Source organism: Microcaecilia unicolor, chromosome 11 (assembly GCF_901765095.1).
Source record: "Microcaecilia unicolor chromosome 11, aMicUni1.1, whole genome shotgun sequence".
NCBI classification, from domain to species: domain Eukaryota; kingdom Metazoa; phylum Chordata; class Amphibia; order Gymnophiona; family Siphonopidae; genus Microcaecilia; species Microcaecilia unicolor.
Window position 1 is genome coordinate 22,946,976 of NC_044041.1, and position 20,100 is coordinate 22,967,075.

The 20,100-nt window shown below is 47.9% G+C and overlaps 1 protein-coding gene across 1 annotated transcript in view; it reads right to left on the reverse strand.

Moving 5' to 3' along the window:
* The window catches only part of SEZ6L (seizure related 6 homolog like), a 181,633-nt gene that overhangs the window by 78,063 nt on the left and 83,470 nt on the right, over positions 1-20,100 (reverse strand). Inside the window, exons 6-9 of the mRNA XM_030218263.1 lie at positions 18,388-18,553; positions 9,308-9,474; positions 4,900-5,094; positions 941-1,079 (exon numbers count right to left, since the gene is read on the reverse strand). Coding sequence (XP_030074123.1) covers positions 941-1,079; positions 4,900-5,094; positions 9,308-9,474; positions 18,388-18,553 — 667 coding nt within the window. The remainder of the gene's footprint in view (positions 1-940; positions 1,080-4,899; positions 5,095-9,307; positions 9,475-18,387; positions 18,554-20,100) is intronic.

The following is a 20,100-nucleotide window of genomic DNA, read 5'->3' on the forward strand; positions in this document are numbered from 1 at the left end:
TTGTACCGGCCGCTGCTGCTCCACAAGAGAAGCAGCAGTGGCTGGACAGAGTTTGTATTGGCGGCTGCGGGTGGCTAGGGGGTTGATGTGCCCAAGGGGGGGGGGGGGTAGGGGCTTTGGTGATGCACCGGGGGGGGGGGGGTCTTGGGTGATGCATCGGGGGGGGGGGGGTAGGGGCTTTGGTGTTGCGCCTGGGGAAGTGGCACTGAGAGCTGATTGGTAGGCAGGGGAAGGAGTATGCCTTGGAATCAGCTGTCAGTGACGTCACTCACGTCTGAACGTTCTAAACTGCCTAGCAGACCACCTGTGAGGGAGCCACAGTCCCAGGCACATTAGAACGTTGGAGGTGAGAATTATTATATAGGATAATGTTTTTTGAGGGTGGGAGGGGGTTAGTGACCACTGGGGGAGTAACAGGAGGTCATCCCTGATTCCCTTCAGTGGTCATCTGGTCACTCCGGGCACCTTTTTGTGCCTTATTCATAATAAAAACAGGTCCAGGTGAAAACGTCCAAGTTGTAGTCATGGACGTCTCTGCTTTTTTCGATTATGGGTCAAAGACGTCCAAGTCTTAGGAACGCCCAAGTCCCGCCTTCACCACGCCTCTGATACGCCCTCTTGAAATTTGGACGTTCTTGCAACAGACTTCAGCTAGAGACGTCCAAAATCGGGTTTTGTTTATACCGATTTGGACGTCTCTGAGAGATGGACGTCCAAGTACCGATTTATGTCGGAAATGGTTGTCCATCTCTTTCGAAAATGAGCCCGATGGCCACCCTAAATATTGCTGTTACACGCTTCTTTCCAGTACAGTCTTATTCTACATGTTCTTCTCTCAGTAGAAACACCGACTTGAACTGCTTCAAACTTTGGCAAGCAGTAATGAGCAGCTTAAAAGCATGTCCTGCAAAGCTTTCAGATTTGATCATTAAATACTCACAGCTGCATGTCCAGGAAAATCCTTTTTTCATCCCCCACATGGATCCTCCAAGTGCAGTCCTCGCCCACGACATATGGCTCTGGCCAGTTAGGAGACAGAATTATGCCTGCAGGTGAGGAGAGCTCTCCTCCACACATCGCTGAAATATTGAGCGAGGCAGAGTGGGAGGCAGAAAAAAGAACAAAGAGCAGAGGATTAGAGAGCAAGGAAAAGCAAGGAAAAAAAAAAAGGAGAGATGGAAAAGAAGACCAATTAGTTCCATCTTAGGGGGGAAGATATCAACGTGGGCTACCGATAAGAGGAGCTATGTTACTTTTCATCCAAGTTATTTGTAACCAGGTCTGTGCTAATAACACGAGTTAATAGTAAAATAATACATCTTAATGGTAGTTCACATTGATAACTCCTCCACCCCAGAGGCATAGCTAGGTGGGTCGCCCAAACGGACTTCCGACGGTGCTGGCACCTATTTTTCACTCAATATGTTGCGTTTAAAATACATGACGGCGCCATTGGCAGTCTGCTGTCTGCTCCCCCTGTGCCCTCAACTTGGCTATGCTTCTGCTCCTCCCCCTCCTAAGTGTGAAGAGTTTCAATCTCTGGTAAAGACAGCTGATATTGTGATGTCATAATGCCTCATTCCACCAGTGCCTAAGAGCCAACCTCATCAGTGATGTCACAATGGCTTCACTGCCCTATATTTGGCTCACTTTTATTACATATAGCAGTGATTTTGATTTCTAGAGACATTTCTTTTTTCTATAATTAAGGGATAAAATTATCAATCTGGGCTATTGTTGTGTTATTTTACTGACCGGGTCTCACTGCATGAAAATGGAATCTGTGCTACAATAGCATCAGTTAGCAGTAAAATAATACATCTTAATGGTAGTTCACATTGATAACTCCTCCACCCCAGAGGCATAGCTAGGTGGGTCGCCCAAACGGACTTCCGACGGTGCTGGCACCTATTTTTCACTCAATACGTTGCGTTTAAAATACATGACGGCGCCACTGGAAGTCTGCTCTCTGCTCCCCCTGCGCCCTCAACCTGGCTATGCTTCTGCTCCTCCCCCTCCTAAGTGTGAAGAGTTTCAGTCTCTGGTAAAGACAGCTGATATTGTGATGTCATAATGCCTCATTCCACCAGTGCCTAAGAGCCAACCTCATCAGTGATGTCACAATGGCTTCACTGCCCTATATTTGGCTCACTTTTATTACATATAGCAGTGATTTTGATTTCTAGAGACATTTCTTTTTTCTATAATTAAGGGATAAAATTATCAATCTGGGCTATTGTTGTGTTATTTTACTGACCGGGTCTCACTGCATGAAAATGGAATCTGTGCTACAATAGCATCAGTTAGCAGTAAAATAATACATCTTAATGGTAGTTCACATTGATAACTCCTCCACCCCAGAGGCATAGCTAGGTGGGTCGCCCAAACGGACTTCCGACGGTGCTGGCACCTATTTTTCACTCAATACGTTGCGTTTAAAATACATGACGGCGCCATTGGCAGTCTGCTGTCTGCTCCCCCTGTGCCCTCAACTTGGCTATGCTTCTGCTCCTCCCCCTCCTAAGTGTGAAGAGTTTCAGTCTCTGGTAAAGACAGCTGATATTGTGATGTCATAATGCCTCATTCCACCAGTGCCTAAGAGCCAACCTCATCAGTGATGTCACAATGGCTTCACTGCCCTATATTTGGCTCACTTTTATTACATATAGCAGTGATTTTGATTTCTAGAGACATTTCTTTTTTCTTTAATTAAGGGATAACATTATCAATCTGGGCTATTGTTAAGATGTGTTATTTTACTGACCGGGTCTCACTGCATGAAAATGGAATCTGTGCTACAATAGCATCAGTTAGCAGTAAAATAACACATCTTAACGGTAGCCCACATTGATAACTTCCTTCCTAACATGTGCAATGAATATAAAACAGGTGCTAACATTTAAACAGTGTTATGCGTGTATGTACCTGTATGCATGTATATGGTAATACTCTGCTTAAGTGCTACTGTGTAAGTATACTCTTTAATGTGCGTAGTGTCTAGCTGGAAGGGGGTGTAGAATGGACGGAGCATGGGCAGGACATAGGTGGAGCTGCCACTTATACATGTAATTTCCAGAATACTGTAAGTTATGTGCATCACTGCCACATTTGGTATTTGCACTTACACCAGCTGGTGAAGGTACATTTGTCTAGATGTGAGGCACGGCAATACCAGGTTACGTTAGTAGTCTATAAGAGAACCTAGATGTCTAGGGTCCTACTGCATACCCTCAGGGTGCCAAAACTATCGGGGAGCATTCCTATTATGTTCCCATACAGCTACTACACAGCAGTGGCGTACCAAGGGGGGGGGGCAGTGGGGGCGGTCCGCCCCGGGTGCACGCCACTGGGGGGTGCCGCGGTGCGTGCCTGGCTCCGAGTTCGCTATCTTCACTCGTTCGCTGCAGCTCCCTCTGCCCCGGAACAGGTCCGGGGCAGAGGGAGCTGCAGCGAACGAGCAAAGTTAGCGAACTTTTCAGAGCCGACAGGCGCACGCCGCGGCACCCCCCCCCCCCAGCGGTATGCACCCAGGGGGGGTCATTTCGCCTGGGGGGAGGTGTCATTTCACCGGGGGGGGGGGGGGCCCATCGGCGATCCGCCCCGGGTGCCATCCAGGCTAGGAATGCCACTGCTACACAGAAAAACCCTTTTGTGCATATGTAATGGAATATATGCTGGATGCAAAGAACAACTTGTTAAGAGACTTCAGACTGCCCAAAATACAGCAGCCAGATTAATTTTTGGTAAATCCAAATTTGATAGATCTAAGCCCCTTTGGGAAAAGTTACACTGGCTGCCAATAAAGGAAAGAATTAACTTCGAAATTTGTACCCTAGTCCACAAAATTCTTTATGGAGAAGCCCCAGGATACATGAATAACCTAATCAATCTTCCTTCTAGGAATACATCAAGAACATCCCGTTCATTCCTAAACCTCCATTATCCTACCTGCAAGAGTCTCAAGTATAAATCTACTTACGCTACCTCCTTTTCCTTTATCAGCACCCAATTATGGAATGCATTACCAAAACCTGTAAAAACTACCCCAAATCATCTCAACTTTAGGAAATTACTCAAGACCAGCTTATTCGAGAAAGCCTACTCCCAGGATCCAACATAAATCCCAAAGTCCTCCAAAGCAAGACATTAATGGACTATTTTGGACTCTTATCTTTCCCTTTTCCCTACTTTCAACTTGTTCCTTCTACACTCTCTGTTTACCACAATATATTGTAATTGTTTAATAACCGGGTTGGCGATTGCCTTTTCGGTTTAACATGAGCCACATTGAGCCTGCAAACGTGTGTGAAAATGTGGAGTATAAATGAGACAAATAAATACAAAAATAAAAAATAAATAACTGCATTCACATTATCTGCAGCAGTGACAGTGTGTGGTGAGTAGCAAAACAGAGGGTCAAAGTACACACTATAGAAGTAACGGCAAAAAAGCACCAAGGGCCGTCAAGGAAAGGGTAGTCAAGAATCTTTTATTTGGAGAACCCGACACAGGCTGTGTTTTGATGTCAAGCGCCTGCGTCAGGGGCCAATGAAAGAAATCTTAATTCTTGAGAATTTACCGAATAGTAATTTCATTGTTCGTAAGGCCAGCAGACCTAGGCTTGTCTAACACATATCATAAAAGAGAATGAACATGCGTCCTCAAGCTGACGCCAAACAAAACCAGGAGTTGAGGATGCCCTACTTCCATTCTATGCGAAACTATCTCATACATATTCATTGTGGGTATCCTGAGCATCTGAGTACTGGGTTGAGAATCACTGCTATAGACAATTTATATGGTTTGCTACAATAAAATAAAATAAGATAATCCAAAGATAATTAGTATTATTTTCAATGTCAATACAACTAACAGACCTATGCAATTGGCAATATTCACCTCTGCACAGTGGCTCTGTGTCATTCCAGTAGGGTCCTCTCATGTTGATACACTCAATGACTGCAGGCCCTTGCTCCAAAGAGTGACCAGGGTCACAGGTAAACTCCACTATGGTTCCCATGTTGTACGTTGGATCAGTTGTTGTGAAATTCCCATTCTGAATGTACGGCTCATAGCAATGGCCACGCTCAAAAGCTTGAACAAAAACGGCAAATTAAATGGATTATGTTTATGAAGATGCAACACCAATAAATCAAGCAATAGTCTCTTTCTGCTTCAGCGGGCTTCCGGCTCAATAGGTACTAAGTCTGACATTCTGGAATCATGAGCCTTCACTCAAAACTACTTGAGAATTTCCCCCCTCTCATATATGTAGCTTAGTCACTGCAGTGACAGCTCTTCAGCTGGAGCATTGAGAAAGGCTTCTTCTAGAACCCTGTAATCATGTGCACTAAGGGAGGAAGTTATCAATGTGGGCTACCGTTAAGACGCGCTATTTTACTGCTAACCCCTGTTAATAGTAATTTGATCTCATTGCATAAAAGGGACTTGTATTAAAACAGCATGGGTTAGTGATAAAATAACAGTAAAGTAACATATCTTAATGGTAGCCCATGTTTATTTAGATTTTGCTCACACCTTTTTCAGTAGTAGCTCAAGGTGAGCTACATTCAGGATATTTCTGTGTCCCAGGAGGGCTCACAATCTAAGTGTGTACCTGAGGCAATGGAGGGTTAAGTGACTCACCCAAGGTCACAAGGAATGGCAGTGGGATTTGAACCAGCCACCTCTGGATTGCAAGACCAGTGCTCTAACCACTAGGCCACTCCTCCACTCCATGTTGATTAACCTTCCCCCCCTTACTGTGAAGAGTTTCAGTCTCTGGCAACCAGCGCTGATATTGTGATGTCATATTGCCTCAATCCACCAATGCCTAAGAACCAACCTCATCAGTGATGTCACAATGGCTTGATTGTCCTATACATGACTCACTTATTACATATAGCAGTGATTTCAATTTCTAGATGCATTTCTTTTTTGTTTAACTAAGGGCGGAAGTTATCAAAGTGGGCTACAGTTAAGATGTGTTATTTTACTGTTAACCTCATTTATTAGTAACTTGGTTTCATTGGATAAAATGGAACCTATGCTAAAGTATCATGGATTAGTGGTAAGTTAACATGCCTTAACAGTAGCCCATGTTGATAACTACACCCCTTAATCTGGCCCCTAGGTGTTGCCCTTGAGCAATGACTACAACTCCCTTCTCCTTGGGGTGTTGTAAACATTGAAGACTCCGGGAGCAGAAGACCTGACTCAGGAGGTACTAAGTGCTCCTGTGCTAAGTCTGCGTTATCCATTTAGCGCAAAATAATCATAACACACTAACTGAATAATGCTTTCCTGCCCATTTACTGCCCCTCTTAAAAACATTGACAAATAGTTAATGAGCAGTTAGTGCACAGAAAAGGGGAAAATATTGAAAAATGCTTTAAAGCATTTTGTGGTAGCCTGTTTTCCCATGCTAAATGCACGTTATGGGCTTAATGTGGTTTAGTAGAAGGGTTTCTATGTTGGCAATATATACAAGGTTAATTCAACAGCCCCCCTCAGATTTTATATATGTTGCCCAGATTTGGGCACCCGTGGAGGGGCATAATTGAACGGGGCCGGCCATCTGTAAGGGTGGCCATCTCTAACGCCGGCTCCGTCAACCGGCGTACCCGACTGTATTATCGAAACAAGATGGCCGGCCATCTTTTGTTTCGATAATACGGTCGGGGCCGGCCAAATCTCAACATTACGCCTGCCCTTAGAGATCGCCGGCGTTAGAGAAGGCCGCCATTGGTTTTCGCTGATATTGGAAACTAATGGTGGCCATCTCAAACCCGGCTATATCCAAGGCATTTGGATGTGGGAGGAGCCAGCATTTGTAGTGCAATGGTCCCCCTCACATGCCAGGACACCAACCGGGCACCATAGGGGGCACTGCAGTGGACTTCACAAATTGATCCCAAGTACATAGCTTCCTTACCTTGTGTGTTGAGCCCCCCAAAACCCACTCCCCACAACTGTACACCACTACCATTGCCCTTACGGGTGAAGGGGGGCACCTAGATGTGGGTACAGTGGGTTTGTGGTGGGTTTTGGAGGGCTCCCATTTACCACCACAAGTGTAACAGGTAGGGGGGGATGGGCCTGGGTCCGCCTGCCTGAAGTGCACTGCACCCACTAAAAACTGCTCCAGGACCTGCATACTGCTGTCATGGAGCTGGGTATGACATTTGAGGCTGGCAAAAAAATGTTTTTTTAGTTTTTTTTTGGGTTGGGAGGGGGTTGGTGACCACTGGGGGAGTAAGGGGAGGTGATCCCCGATTCCCTCCAGTGGTCACCTGGTCATTTAGGGCACATTTTTGAGGCTTGGTTGTGAACAAAAAAGGACCAAGTAAAGTCGGCCAAATGCTCGTCAGAGCTGGCTTTCTTTTTTCCATTATTGGCCGAGGCTGGCCATCTCTTAACCATGCCTCCGTCCTGCCTTCGGTACACTTCCGACACGCCCCCTTTATCTTTGGCCGGCCCTGTGACGGAAAGCAGTTGAAGCTGGCCAAAATCGGCTTTCGATTATACCGGTTTGGCCGACCTTACTACTACTACTTGACATTTCTAAAGCGCTACTAGGGTTACGCAGCGCTCGGAAGATGGCCGCCCTTCTCCTTCGAAAATAAGCAGGATAGTTGCTCGTGCTTCTGAGATGTGTGCGCAACTTAATTGGATAACAAGCCAATCAAAGTTAACAATTGGATGTTAGCAACTAATTTTTGGTGTTAATTTGCACCAATTAGAATTTTGTACATGCAACTGGCTATGCGTTATTCTATAATGCTGGGTGCCCAACTCCCATAGGGTGTATCTCAAAGGGGGAACGGCCATGAGGGGAGTATGGTTGGATCAGGGGTATTCCTAAAAGTTGGGTACAGTGTTATGGAATGGTGGGTCACCGTGCCCAACTTGGGCTCCAACATTTATACCATGTTTCATCAGGCATAAGTCTGGTGCCTAAAGTTAGGGCACAGTAATCAGCGCTATGCGCTATTCTATAAAGGGTGTGCACCAGGGGCGTAGCCAGACTTCGGCGGAAGGGGGGTCCAGAGCCCGAGGTGAGGGGGCACATTTTAGCCCCCACCCGGCGCTGCTGACCCCTCCGCCATTTTTAACCCCCCCCCCACTGCCACCACCACTTTTGACCCCCCCAGCGCCAACCCTTTCGACCCCCTCTTCCCGCCGCCGCCGCCAACCCTCCCCCACCATCTGTGAGTCTGACATCCTGCACGTTGTACATTGTACATGCAGGATGTCAGACTCACAGAAACAGAAGTCTGCCCTTGCAGATTAGCAACGCGGCCGCGCCAGAGGACTTCGGCTGGCGGGAGTTGGGGACCCCCGCCAGCAAAGGTACCCGACGGCGGCGGGGGAGGGGGGGGTCGAATGGGTTGGTGGCAGGGGGGACAGGGCCAAATCTACAGGTGCCCATGCCCCCGGGGCTCCACATAGCTACGCCCCTGGTGTGCGCCCTTCACAGAATAGCTCCGAGCGCCGATCTTTTCTGGTGCAACGCGCAGGACGTCAGAAAAAGAAAGAAGCCTTCGGGGGAAGAAGAGGACCTCCTCGGCTGGCGGGGATTGGGGTCCCCCACCAGCAAAGGTAGCCCACGGTGGCGGCGGGGGAGGGTTGGCGGCGGGAGGGGGGGTCGAGAGGGTCGGCGGGTCCAGGCCCCTCCTGGCCCCACATAGCTACACCACTGGTTAGCACTGCTTTTTATGTGGTCCTATGTGCAGCAGTCAAAGCTGATATTTAGTGGCCCTCACGGGTTAAGAGCTGCTGCATATCTGCTCCCAACCCGCTCAGTGCCTCTCTGGCCTGCTTTAATATCACTGAATATCTACCACTAAATTATTAGCAAGCCACTACTACTACTGTTATTAATCACTTCTATAATGCTACTAGATATATGCAGCACAGTACACATTATATGCAGGGTACTTTCTCTGTCCCTAGAGGGTTTTTTTTTTTTTTTGTTACATTTGTACCCTGCGCTTTCCCACTCATGGCAGGCTCAAATGGGGCAATGGAGGGTTAAGTGACTTGCCCAAAGTCACAAGGAGCTGCCTGTGCCTGAAGTGGGAATGGAACTCAATTCCTCAGGACCAAAGTCCACCACCCTAACCACTAGGCCACTCCTCCACTCCAATCCAATCTAAGATCTTGTACCTGGTGCAATGGAGGGTTAAGTGACTTGTCTAAGGTCACAAGGAGCTGCAGTGGGAATTGAACCCAGGTTGTCAGGATCGAAGCCCTGACTGCACTAACCATTGCATTTGATTTCCAACGGAATTCAAGGCATATTCACCTTCAAATCGAATGTTAAATCCTGCTGCTGTCCTCGCGTCATCCGAGGTGAATTCAATTTGAATAACGGACCCAACGCTTATTACGCCTTCAAATGGCACATGCTCAGTTACGAAAGAGTCGTGAAGAATCGCCGACTTGTTGCTCTCGCCACTGTAGACCACCACCCTGTGGATTCAATCAGTTTAAAAAAAAAAAAGACACATTTGGAAATAAATCTTAGTTATGGGAAACAGATGACATGGACAGTTCACATTCGTATGAGTCTTCAGTACATTCCATTGTGCCTGCTAAGAGTAGCTTGCCCCAATGGCTTAGAGATTTTAGGTTTGGAGGCCAAGTAAGTGCTTAGTTATTTCAAATCTCTTTTGTCGAGTCAAATGCACAACACAGAAACTGCCAAGATGCAGGGCTGCCGAGAGACTGAGTGAGTCGGGCCTGGGGCAGGGCCGCCACCGCCAATGGGCCCGGGCCTCTGCCCCCCCCCAGGATCATTGTTGCTGCCACCGCCCCCCCCAGGATCATCGCCGCTGCCCCCCCCCCAGGATCACTGCTGCCCTCTGCTCGCCGCCACTGTAAATACCTTGGCTGGTGGGGATCCCAAAGCCCCACCAGCAGAAGAGTCTTCCTCCAGCGCTGCTCTTCCTCAATCTCCCGCACAGTGGCGTTCCTAGGTTGCCTGACACCCGGGGCGGATCGCCGATGCGCCCCCCCCCCCCCTGGGTGCAGCGCGCCCACCGGCGAAATTACACCCTCCCCCCGGGTGCAGTTTTACTTGCTGGGGGGGTGCCGCGCGCCTGTTGGCCGAGTCCGCTCGTTCCCTCCCTGCTGCTCCATCTGCCCCGGAACAGGAAGTAACCTGTTCCGCGCAGAGGGAGCAGCAGGGAGGGAATGAGAGGACTCGGCCAACAGGCGCGCAGCACCCCCCAGCGGCGTGCACCCGGGGCGGACCGCCCCCCCCTTGGTACGCCACTGCTCCCGCATGGCCTGCCCCTGCGCTGCTTTTTCTCTCAGGTCGCACATGCTCGGTTTCAAAACCGAGCATTCGCGGCCTGAGGGGAAAATCAGCCACTTGGAAGGCAATGCGGCAGACTGAAGAAGAGCAGCGCTGGAGGAAGTTCTCTTCCACTGGCAGGGCTCCTGGGGGGGGACCCCCGCCAGCCTGCTGTGTCTGCTCCTTCGGGTCCTCCCCAGCCTCCAAGAGGGGGCCCGGCGCCGGAGTTTTCTCTGTCCTGCTCCTGTCGGGACGCGATCATAATGCAACAACATTGAAATTCATCAATTATATCCGAATCCTTGACCAATCAAACTCATTGCAAATATACATTTTTGGAAACTGTCCCCCATATCACAAGTAAATGCTTTGTTTAAGTCTCCCGCGGCTTGTGCTGAACTCAGATATTCAATGCCGGGTCGTTTCCGGTCATCGGCACTGAATATCGATGTTTTTTTGGCCGCCTTGAAGATAACCGGATATGTCGATATTCAGACATAGCTGGTTATCTTTAAACTGGCCGAAGATATACCAGGGTTATACGCGGCCAAATATGACCGCCAAACCCATTTTAAAACATCACGTGATATAACCTGTTATCCGCCAGCTGCTAACCACAGATATTCAGCGGAGGATAGCCAGTTATCCCTTGCTGAATATCGGCGGATAGCCGGTTAAGCGCTATTTATCCAGTCAGCATCCGTTCTGACCGTTTAAATCGCGCTAAATATCGGGTGGTATGTGTTTTTATAAAACTGCCCCATCAGGGGCGTATCTGCGTGGGGCCACAGGGGCCTGGGCCCCCGCAGATTTCGCCCTGGCCCCCCCTCCCCGCCGTCAACCCTCCCCCGCTGCTTACTTTTGCTGGCGGGGGGCCCCAACCCCCGCCAGCCGAGGTCCGACCCGCAATCTCCATATTTCGTCTTCCTCCGTGGCCATGTGCTTCCAGGAAGTAACGCTGCAGTGCTGATTGGTTGAATCCAGTTCGGCGTCTGACGTCGCTGCGACGTCAGACGCCGAACTGGATTCAACCAATCAGCACTGCAGGCTGCAGCGTTACTTCCTTGAAGCACATGGCCACGGAGGAAGACGAAATATGGAGATTGCGGGTCGGACCTCGGCTGGCGGGGGTTGGGGCCCCCCCGCCAGCAAAAGTAAGCAACGGGGGAGGGTTGACGGCGCGGAGGGGGTGGAGAGAGGCAGAGGCGGCGGCGGCGGCGGGGGGGGGGGAGGGAGGCAAAAATATGCCCCCCCTCTCTGGCTCTGGCCCCCCCTACCGCCGGATTCCAGATACGCCCAATAGAAGCAGTCAAACTGCAGGCCATAATGAAGCTGTGCACATTTAAATCAGCTTGGAAGAGGGGGTGAATGTAGACTCATCCAATATGCATGAACACATGTATATTATAAAGAACTCATAAATCGCAACACCACCTTCACTGCACCCAAAATCCACCCTCAAACATGTAAACACATGCACTCTTGTCATCACATTTATACCTGCGCTTTGATGCACGTGTTTTGTTTTGTTTTTCAGAGAAATACATGCATATTTTTGAAAATGCAAAAATACGCGTGTAAGTGAAAACCCCAGCACAACCCCTGCAGCAGGAATGCTAGTGCTTGCTGGTGGTAAAAGTAAGCACACGGAGGGAATTTCACTACAGAGACACATACTTGGAACCAATTTTAAAAAGGAAAGTAGGCCCGTACCTTCTTGTATAGATTACTAGCGTAACAGGTCAAATATGTGGGGTCATAAGACCATAAAAATGTAAGCATTTCCATACTGGGATAGTCCGAAGGTCCATCAAGCCCAGTGTCCTGTCTCCAACAGTAGTCAATCCAGGTCACAAGTACCTGGCCAGATCCCAGAACAGCAAACAGATTCTATGCTGCTTATCCTAGAATATGCAGTGGTTTTTCCCAAGTCCACCTTAATAATGGCTTATAGACTTTTCTTTTAGGAAATTAGCCAAAGCTTTTTTAAACCCTGCTAAGCTAACTGCTTTTACCACATTTTCTGGCAATGAATTCCAGAGTTTAATTACTCATTGAGTGAAGAAATATTTTCTCTGATTTGTTTAAATGTACTACTTAGTAGCTTCTTTGTGTGCCCCCTAGTCCTAGTATTTTTGGAAAGAATAAATAATTGAATCACATCTACCTGTCCCACTCCACTCAGCATATCATATACCTCTACCATATCTCCCCTCAGTCGTCTCTTCTTCAAGCGGAACAGCCCTAGCCACTTTAGCCTTTCCTCATAGGGAAGTCGTCCCATCCCCTTTATCATTTTCTTCATCCTTCTCTGTACTAATTCTACTATATATATTTTTAGATGCGGTGGCCAGAACTGCACACAGTACTCAAGGTGCGGTCGCACCATGGAGTGATACAAAGGCATTATAATGTCCTCATTTTTGTTTTCCGTTCCTTTCCTAACAATACCTAACATTCTATTTGCTTTCTTAGCCGCCGCTGCACATTGAGCAGAGGGTTTCAATGCATCATCAACGATGACACCTAGATCCCTTTTCCTGGGCGGCGACTCCTTGCGTCACATAACTATGGTTTAATTGGGTGGAAGAGACTCATATCTGGTTAAAACCCACTGAGCTGGCCGGCTGCCAATATTCAGCAGCACTTAACCAGGCAGTGCTGCAACCTAACTGGCCATTCCCTAAGCAGCTAGATTAGGGGCAGTCCGGGGACAAAGCCAGCGCTTAGCCGGTCAGTCTGCTAACCCCCCTAATTCTAGAAAAGATGCCAAAATTGCATGTGCAAATTTGGGCGTACACCCAATTTGAATGTGAAATGTAATTAAATAATTAGCTAATTAGTGGCAATAATTTATTACATTTGTACCCCGTGCTTTCCCACACACAGCAGGCGGTGAAGGCGGTTAGCTTGGCAGAGTTTAAAAAGGGGTTAGATGGTTTCCTAAAGGACAAGTTCATAAACCACTACTAAATGGACTTGGGAAAAATCCACAATTCCGGGAATAACATGTATAGAATGTTTGTACGTTTGGGAAGCTTGCCAGGTGCCCTTGGCCTGGATTGGCCGCTGTCGTGGACAGGATGCTGGGCTCGATGGACTGTTGGTCTTTTCCCAGTGTGGCATTACTTATGTACTTATGGTTCAATGCGGCTTACAAAGTAAATAGTATTAAAAAGCATTGTAAGGAGAATATTACAAACTGTAATAAACATAGTAATAGTAAGGTTTTAAGAATAGGTGAATTGAACATGGAAAGGTAAACAAGGCATGATAGGCAAAAGGAAAGAGATTGGGAGGGGTAAGGTGTAGGGAAGATGGAGACAAGAAAACTGGGGGATGAGTATAAAGAGTTTGAGAGACATGGGTTAAGGTACAATCATCTTCTGAGCAGGAGTTGTGTGGGTGGGCTTATAAGGTTAAGTTGGGCCGTTAGGGTAAGCTTGCTTGAAGAGATGTGTCTTCAACATTTTTCTGAAGGGTAGATAATCGTTAATTGTTCGGATGGATCTTGGTAGAGCGTTCCAAAGCTGGCTGCCCAAAAATGAGAAACTGGATGCATGGGAGGTTTTGTATTTAATTCCTTTGCAGTTGGGAAGGTGTAATTGACTTTTCCACAAGCAATTATTGGCACTAATTCGATTTAATTGGAATTTAATGCATGTAAATTTAGGGACAGGATCCAGCCCATGGCATCTCGGTGTTTCCTGCCAGCTGATTTCTACCTGACGCTAAAAATGCTACTGCTGCTTAGTAAAAGACCACCTTCAGGAGCTGCCAATTATGCCCTGCTAAAACTTGGTGTAAACGTCGACGCCTATATTAGGCGCAGTTCGGCTAAAATTTTGGAACACCCCTAAAATGCCCCTAGCCACACCCCCCAAAATTTACAGGCAGATCGTTATGGACTATGACCTGCGTGTAGATCATAATTAAGGCCAACTAACACCAATAATTGGTTGTCAGCAGGCTCTTCAGCTTGGAGAAAAGGCGGCTGAGGGGAGATATGATAGAGGTCTATAAAATAATGAGTGGAGTGGAATGGGTAGATGTGAAGCGTCTGTTTATGTTTTCCAAAAATACTAGGACTAGGGGATATGCGATGAAGCTACAATGTAGTAAATTTAAAACGAATAAGAGAAAACTTTTCTTCACTCAATGTGTAATTAAACTCTGGAATTCGTTGCCAGAGAATGTGGTAGAGGCGGTTAGCTTAACGGAGTTTAAAAAAGGTTTGGACGGCTTTCTAAAGGAAAAGTCCATAGACCATTATTAAATGGACTTGGGGAAAATCCACTATTTCTGGGATAAGCAGTATATAATATGTTTTGTACTTTTTTGGGATCTTGCCAGGTATTTGTGACCTGGATTGGCCACTGGAAACAGGATGCTGGGCTTGATGGACCTTTGGTCTTTCTACTTATGTACTAATTATTGGTGCTGATTGGCTTAAGCAATTAAGCTGCACACGCAAATTGGCTACGCGTGCTGATTTGTGAACGCAACTTTTGTCGCCATTGATAGAATTTGAGGGTATGTCAATTGGTGTGCCTAGGGACTCCAAGCGATGCGCTTAGGGGCCTTTGTACTAATCTGCGGTAAAAAGTGGCCTGTGGTAGTGTAGGCATGTGTATTGGGCGTGTGCCGAGCCAGTTTTTACCGCATCTGCAAAAAATGGACTTTTTTTTAATGGGAAGGGAAAAGGGCCTGCTGTAAAAATGAAACCAGCGCGCACCCAAAACTGGCCCGTGCAGTTAATGCCACCCATTGATTTAGCGGTAAAGGCTCACGTGCTACACACGCGGTGACCAGTCGGCGCACGTAGGAGGACATAAATAAATAATTCATCTACGCGTTATGGGCACGTGCCAAATCTGAAATTACTGCCAGAAGTGCGCTGGCCTGGCAGTAAAAGGGTCCCTTAATTTATAGTGTACTATAAACTATGTGCATAACTTTGAGACACCCTCCTGGCTCGCCCATGCTTTGCCCACGTGAACACCCTTTTGCAGTTAGGCGCCACGGCACTTAGAATAGCGCCCAATGCACACAGGCACCTAACTGTCAATTAATGGTGCCTTCAAGGCATGCAAGTAACATACATAGTAAATGACGGCAGATAAAGACCTGTACGGTCCATCCAGTCTGCCCAACAAGATAAACTCATTTACATGGTAAGTAATACTTTATATGTAATCCGAGTTTGATTTGTCCCTGCCTTTCTCAGGGCACAGACTGTAGAAGTCTGCCCAGTACTGTTCTTGTACTAAAAGTTCTGAAGATTCTGGAATCCTAAAGAGTTACAAGACTCCGGAATCCCAATTAGTAGCAACATTCCATGTAGAACCCCAAAAAGTAACATAGTAAATGACGGTAGATAAAGACCTGAATGGTTCACCCAGTCTGCCCAACAAAATAAACTCATTTTACATGGTATGCAATACTTTATATGTATACCTGAGTTTGATTTGTCCCTGCCTTTCTCAGGGCACAGACCATAGAAGTCTGCCCAGCACTGTTCTTGTACTAAAAGTTCTGAAGTAAACATCGAAGCCCCTTAAAATTTACAATCCAGCCCATCCCTATCTATTCAGTCACAATCAGGGTGTAGACCGTAGAAGTCTGCCCAGCACCGGTTCTGTAAGTGGCACCTACCTCTAAGCAAAAACAAAAAGGAGTGGAAATCACCAATGCCACAAGTTCGAAGACCACAGGTTTCCAAAATCTTTATTCACTAGTAATGGATACAGGCAAAACCCAACACGGGCTGCATTTCAGCATGCAGGCCTTCGTCTGAGGTCCTGTAAGGATATTGAGAGCTGAACTTAAGCGCTCTCACTATTATGGGCGATAAAAGGTCTTAATCCAAAAATACTTCAGACTCTCCCGATATACCTCAAACGTTTGTGGGTTGACATTTGGAAGAGGTATATTGGGAGCGTCTGAATTATTTTTGGATTAAGATCTTTTTTCGCCCATAATAGTGAGAGTGCTTAAGTTTCAGCGCTCAGTATCCATACAGGACTCCTGACATAGTAACATAGTAGATGACGGCAGCAGTGGCGTTCCTGGGGGGGGGCTGGCACCCGGGGTGGATCGCCGATGTGCCCCGCCCCCCGGGTGCAGCGCGGACACCCCCCCCCGGTGAAAGGACACCCCCGCCAGGTGCACGCCGCCGGGGGGGGGGGGGGGTGCCGCGCGCGCCTGTCCTCCGTTGTTCCATGCTTCTTCTCTGCCCCGGAACAGGAAGTAACCTGTTCCGGGGCAGAGATGAAGCATGGAACAACGGAGGACAGGCGTGCGCGGCACCCCCCCCCCCCGGCGGCGTGCACCCGGGGCGGACCGCACCCACCGCCCCCCCCTAGGAACGCCACTGGATGGCAGAGAAAGACCTGTACGGTCTATCCAGTCTGCCCAACAAGATAAACTCATATATGCAGCTTTATGTGTATACCTTACCTTATTTTATTTATTTTTTATTTTAGTTACATTTGTACCCCGTGCTTTCCCACTCATGGCAGGCTCAATGCGGCTTACATGGGGCAATGGAGGGTTAAGTGACTTGCCCAGAGTCACAAGGAGCTGCCTGTGCCTGAAGTGGGAATCAAACTCAGTTCCTCAGTTCCCCAGGAACCAAAGTCCACCACCCTAACCACTAGGCCACTCCTCCACTGTTGCTACTATTTGGGATTCTACATGGAATGTTGCTGTTCCACTAGCAACATTCCATGTAGAAGTCGGCCCTTGCACCAATGTGGCCGCGCAGGCTTCTGCTTCTGTGAGTCTGACGTCCTGCACATACGTGCAGGACGTCAGACTCACAGAAACAGAAGCCTGCGCAGCCTTCTACATGGAATGTTGCTAGTGGAATAGCAACAATCCATGTAGAATCTCCAATAGTAGCAACATTCCTTGTAGAATCTCCAATAGTATCTATTTTATTTTTGTTACATTTGTACCCCGCGCTTTCCCACTCATGGCAGGCTCAATGCGGCTTACATGGGGCAATGGAGGGTTAAGTGACTTGCCCAGAGTCACAAGGAGCTGCCTGTGCCTGAAGTGGGAATCCAACTCAGTTCCTCAGTTCCCCAGAACCAAAGTCCACCACCCTAACCACTAGGCCACTCCTCCACTGTTGCTACTATTTGGGATTCTACATGGAATGTTGCTGTTCCACTAGCAACATTCCATGTAGAAGTCGGCCCTTGCACCAATGTGGCCGCGCAGGCTTCTGCTTCTGTGAGTCTGACGTCCTGCACATACGTGCAGGACGTCAGACTCACAGAAACAGAAGCCTGCGCAGCCTTCTACATGGAATGTTGCTAGTGGAATAGCAACAATCCATGTAGAATCTCCAATAGTAGCACCATTCCTTGTAGAATCTCCAATAGTATCTAGTTTATTTTTGTTACATTTGTACCCTGCGCTTTCCCACTCATGGCAGGCTCAATGCGGCTTACGGGGGGCAATGGAGGGTTAAGTGACTTGCCCAGAGTCACAAGGAGCTGCCTGTGCCTGAAGTGGGAATCGAACTCTGTTCCTCAGTTCCCCAGGACCAAAGTCCACCACCCTAACCACTAGGCCACTCCTCCATTTTCCTCCATTTTCAGGGCACAGACTGTAGAAGTCTGCCCCACTAGCCCCGCCTCCCAACCACTAGCCTCGCCTCCCACCACCGGCTCTGCCACAGCTTGCGCGCTGAAACGCAGCCCGTGTTGGGTTTTACCTGCATTCATGGGTTTTGCCTGTATCCATTACTGGTGAATAAAGGTTTTGGAATATTTTAACAACACTCCCTGGAAACTTGTGGTCTTTGAACTTGTGGCATTGGTGACTTCCACCCCTTTTTGTTCTTGCTTGCTGCTTTCTTGCGGAAGATTTTAGATTCTTCTTTTGCAGACTGCCTTCTGCATGTTTGAAAGTTCGTTTACATTCTCATTTCCAAGTTGATGTAAATTGAAATTGGTGTTCCCAGGTGAACTAGAAGCACTGCCTTTCCTTTAAAATACGTTGTATTGGGCCTCTCAGTTCGGTTAGCCTGGTCCATTGCTCATTTACTCAGAAAAGCTTTGCTGTCCAGTGCTTACCTGTCTTTTTCACTGAGAGAGAGCTTCTCGAAATGTAAATGCACTTTCTGACCCTCCGGAGCGCTGATTGTCCACACGCAGTGCAGGTTATCGCTGTAGTTCCCTGGGTAATTAGGCGACAAGACTCTTCCAATTGTGGCGTTTTGCACTGTCTTTCCACAAGGGGCTGATGTTGCATCGCATGGGGGAAAAGGGAAGAAAAGTAAGTAGTAACTTTTGTTTTTTCTTCAAGCTAGGAACATGAGAAGAAAATCATGCATTTTTGCGTTTTTTAATGTGGTGATGAAAAATCATCCCCTAATGCATAACTAGCAGGGAATGAATTAGGATAAGAAGGAAGAACTTAGCAAGGGGTGACGTACTAACACTGCCATTAACAAAACACACATCTCTGTCATCTAGTTTCACGTTTGCATTGCTTAAAATTTTCTTGAATCTAATTGCAAGGGAATTATCATTCCCCCTCCCCCCAAGATATTGCCCCTGCCTTGTATTACAAAGGTTCCTATGGCAGACCATACCTGACACCTCTTTTACTGCCTTAACTTTAGTCACTAAGGGGTCCTTTTACTAAGGTGCCCTGAAAAATAGCCTGCGCTAGTGTAGGCGCGTGTTTTGCACGCACGCAGATCCATTTTTCAGCGCGCCTGTAAAAATGCAATTTTTTGGGTGCCGAAAATGGATGTGCGGCAAAATAAAAATTGGCGTGCGTCCATTTTGGGTCTGAGACCTTACCGTCACCCACTCACTTAGCGGTAAGGTCTCACGCGTTAACTGGGCAGTAATCGTCAACACGCGTACACTGACGATTACCACCTAGTTTGCGCCGCGTGTTCGAAAATAAAAACTATTTTCGAGACGTGCGTAGCGGACGGTTGTAAAAAATGGAATTACCGCCTAGGCCATGCGGCGGTTCCAAATTGACACGTGTTGTGCCTGCGTAGGCGCCTACGCAGCTTAGTGAAAGGACCCCTCATTTAGTGTTCTGAATATCAATGCTAATTGGCTCCTCCCAGGCTCCACCCACAGGCGGCCCCTGCACTAACTGGAAAGTACAGGGGTCATTTGTGGTGATATTCCACAGCACTGTCCAGTTAAGTGGCGCTGAATATCTGCAGTTAGATGGCCACAAGTGATTTAAATGGGCAGAAGGCTCTCCTGCCCAATTAAATTGCTTTGAATATTAGGCAGTATGCTTTTATTCAAAGGCTGGTTTGGACAGTGGAAGGACTGAGGCAGCAAGGAGAAATTTATATTTTACAGAGAAAAGGCCTTGAGAGTTTTCCCCTCCCCTCCAACATGACTACAAGAGCCCGGAGATTTGTCCCTGTCCCTCATTGTGTGCCTGGGTGAAACCCCCAATCAGGGGTGGACTGAGGGTGGTCTGGGCCTCCCACCCAGCCGCTGCCCGACACCCCCGCTGCCCCAGTCCTACCTGAGTGGTCCTGGTAGTCTGGTGGCTTCTGTGTGTGTGTGTGTGGGGGGGGGGGCATGTTCTTTCCTGCCCACTGTGCTGTCGCTATTCCTCCACCTGTTGGCCGCTGTATTTTCAAAATGGCGGCCGAGACTTCCTGTGGTAGTCTTGCGGGTCTCGTGAGACTTCCACAGGGAGTATTGGCCGCCATTTTGAAAATACGGGGTGTCAGACGGGGGGGGGGGGGGGGGGGGGGGAATAGCAGCAGCCCAGCGGGCCGGGCAGGAAATGTTCCCTCT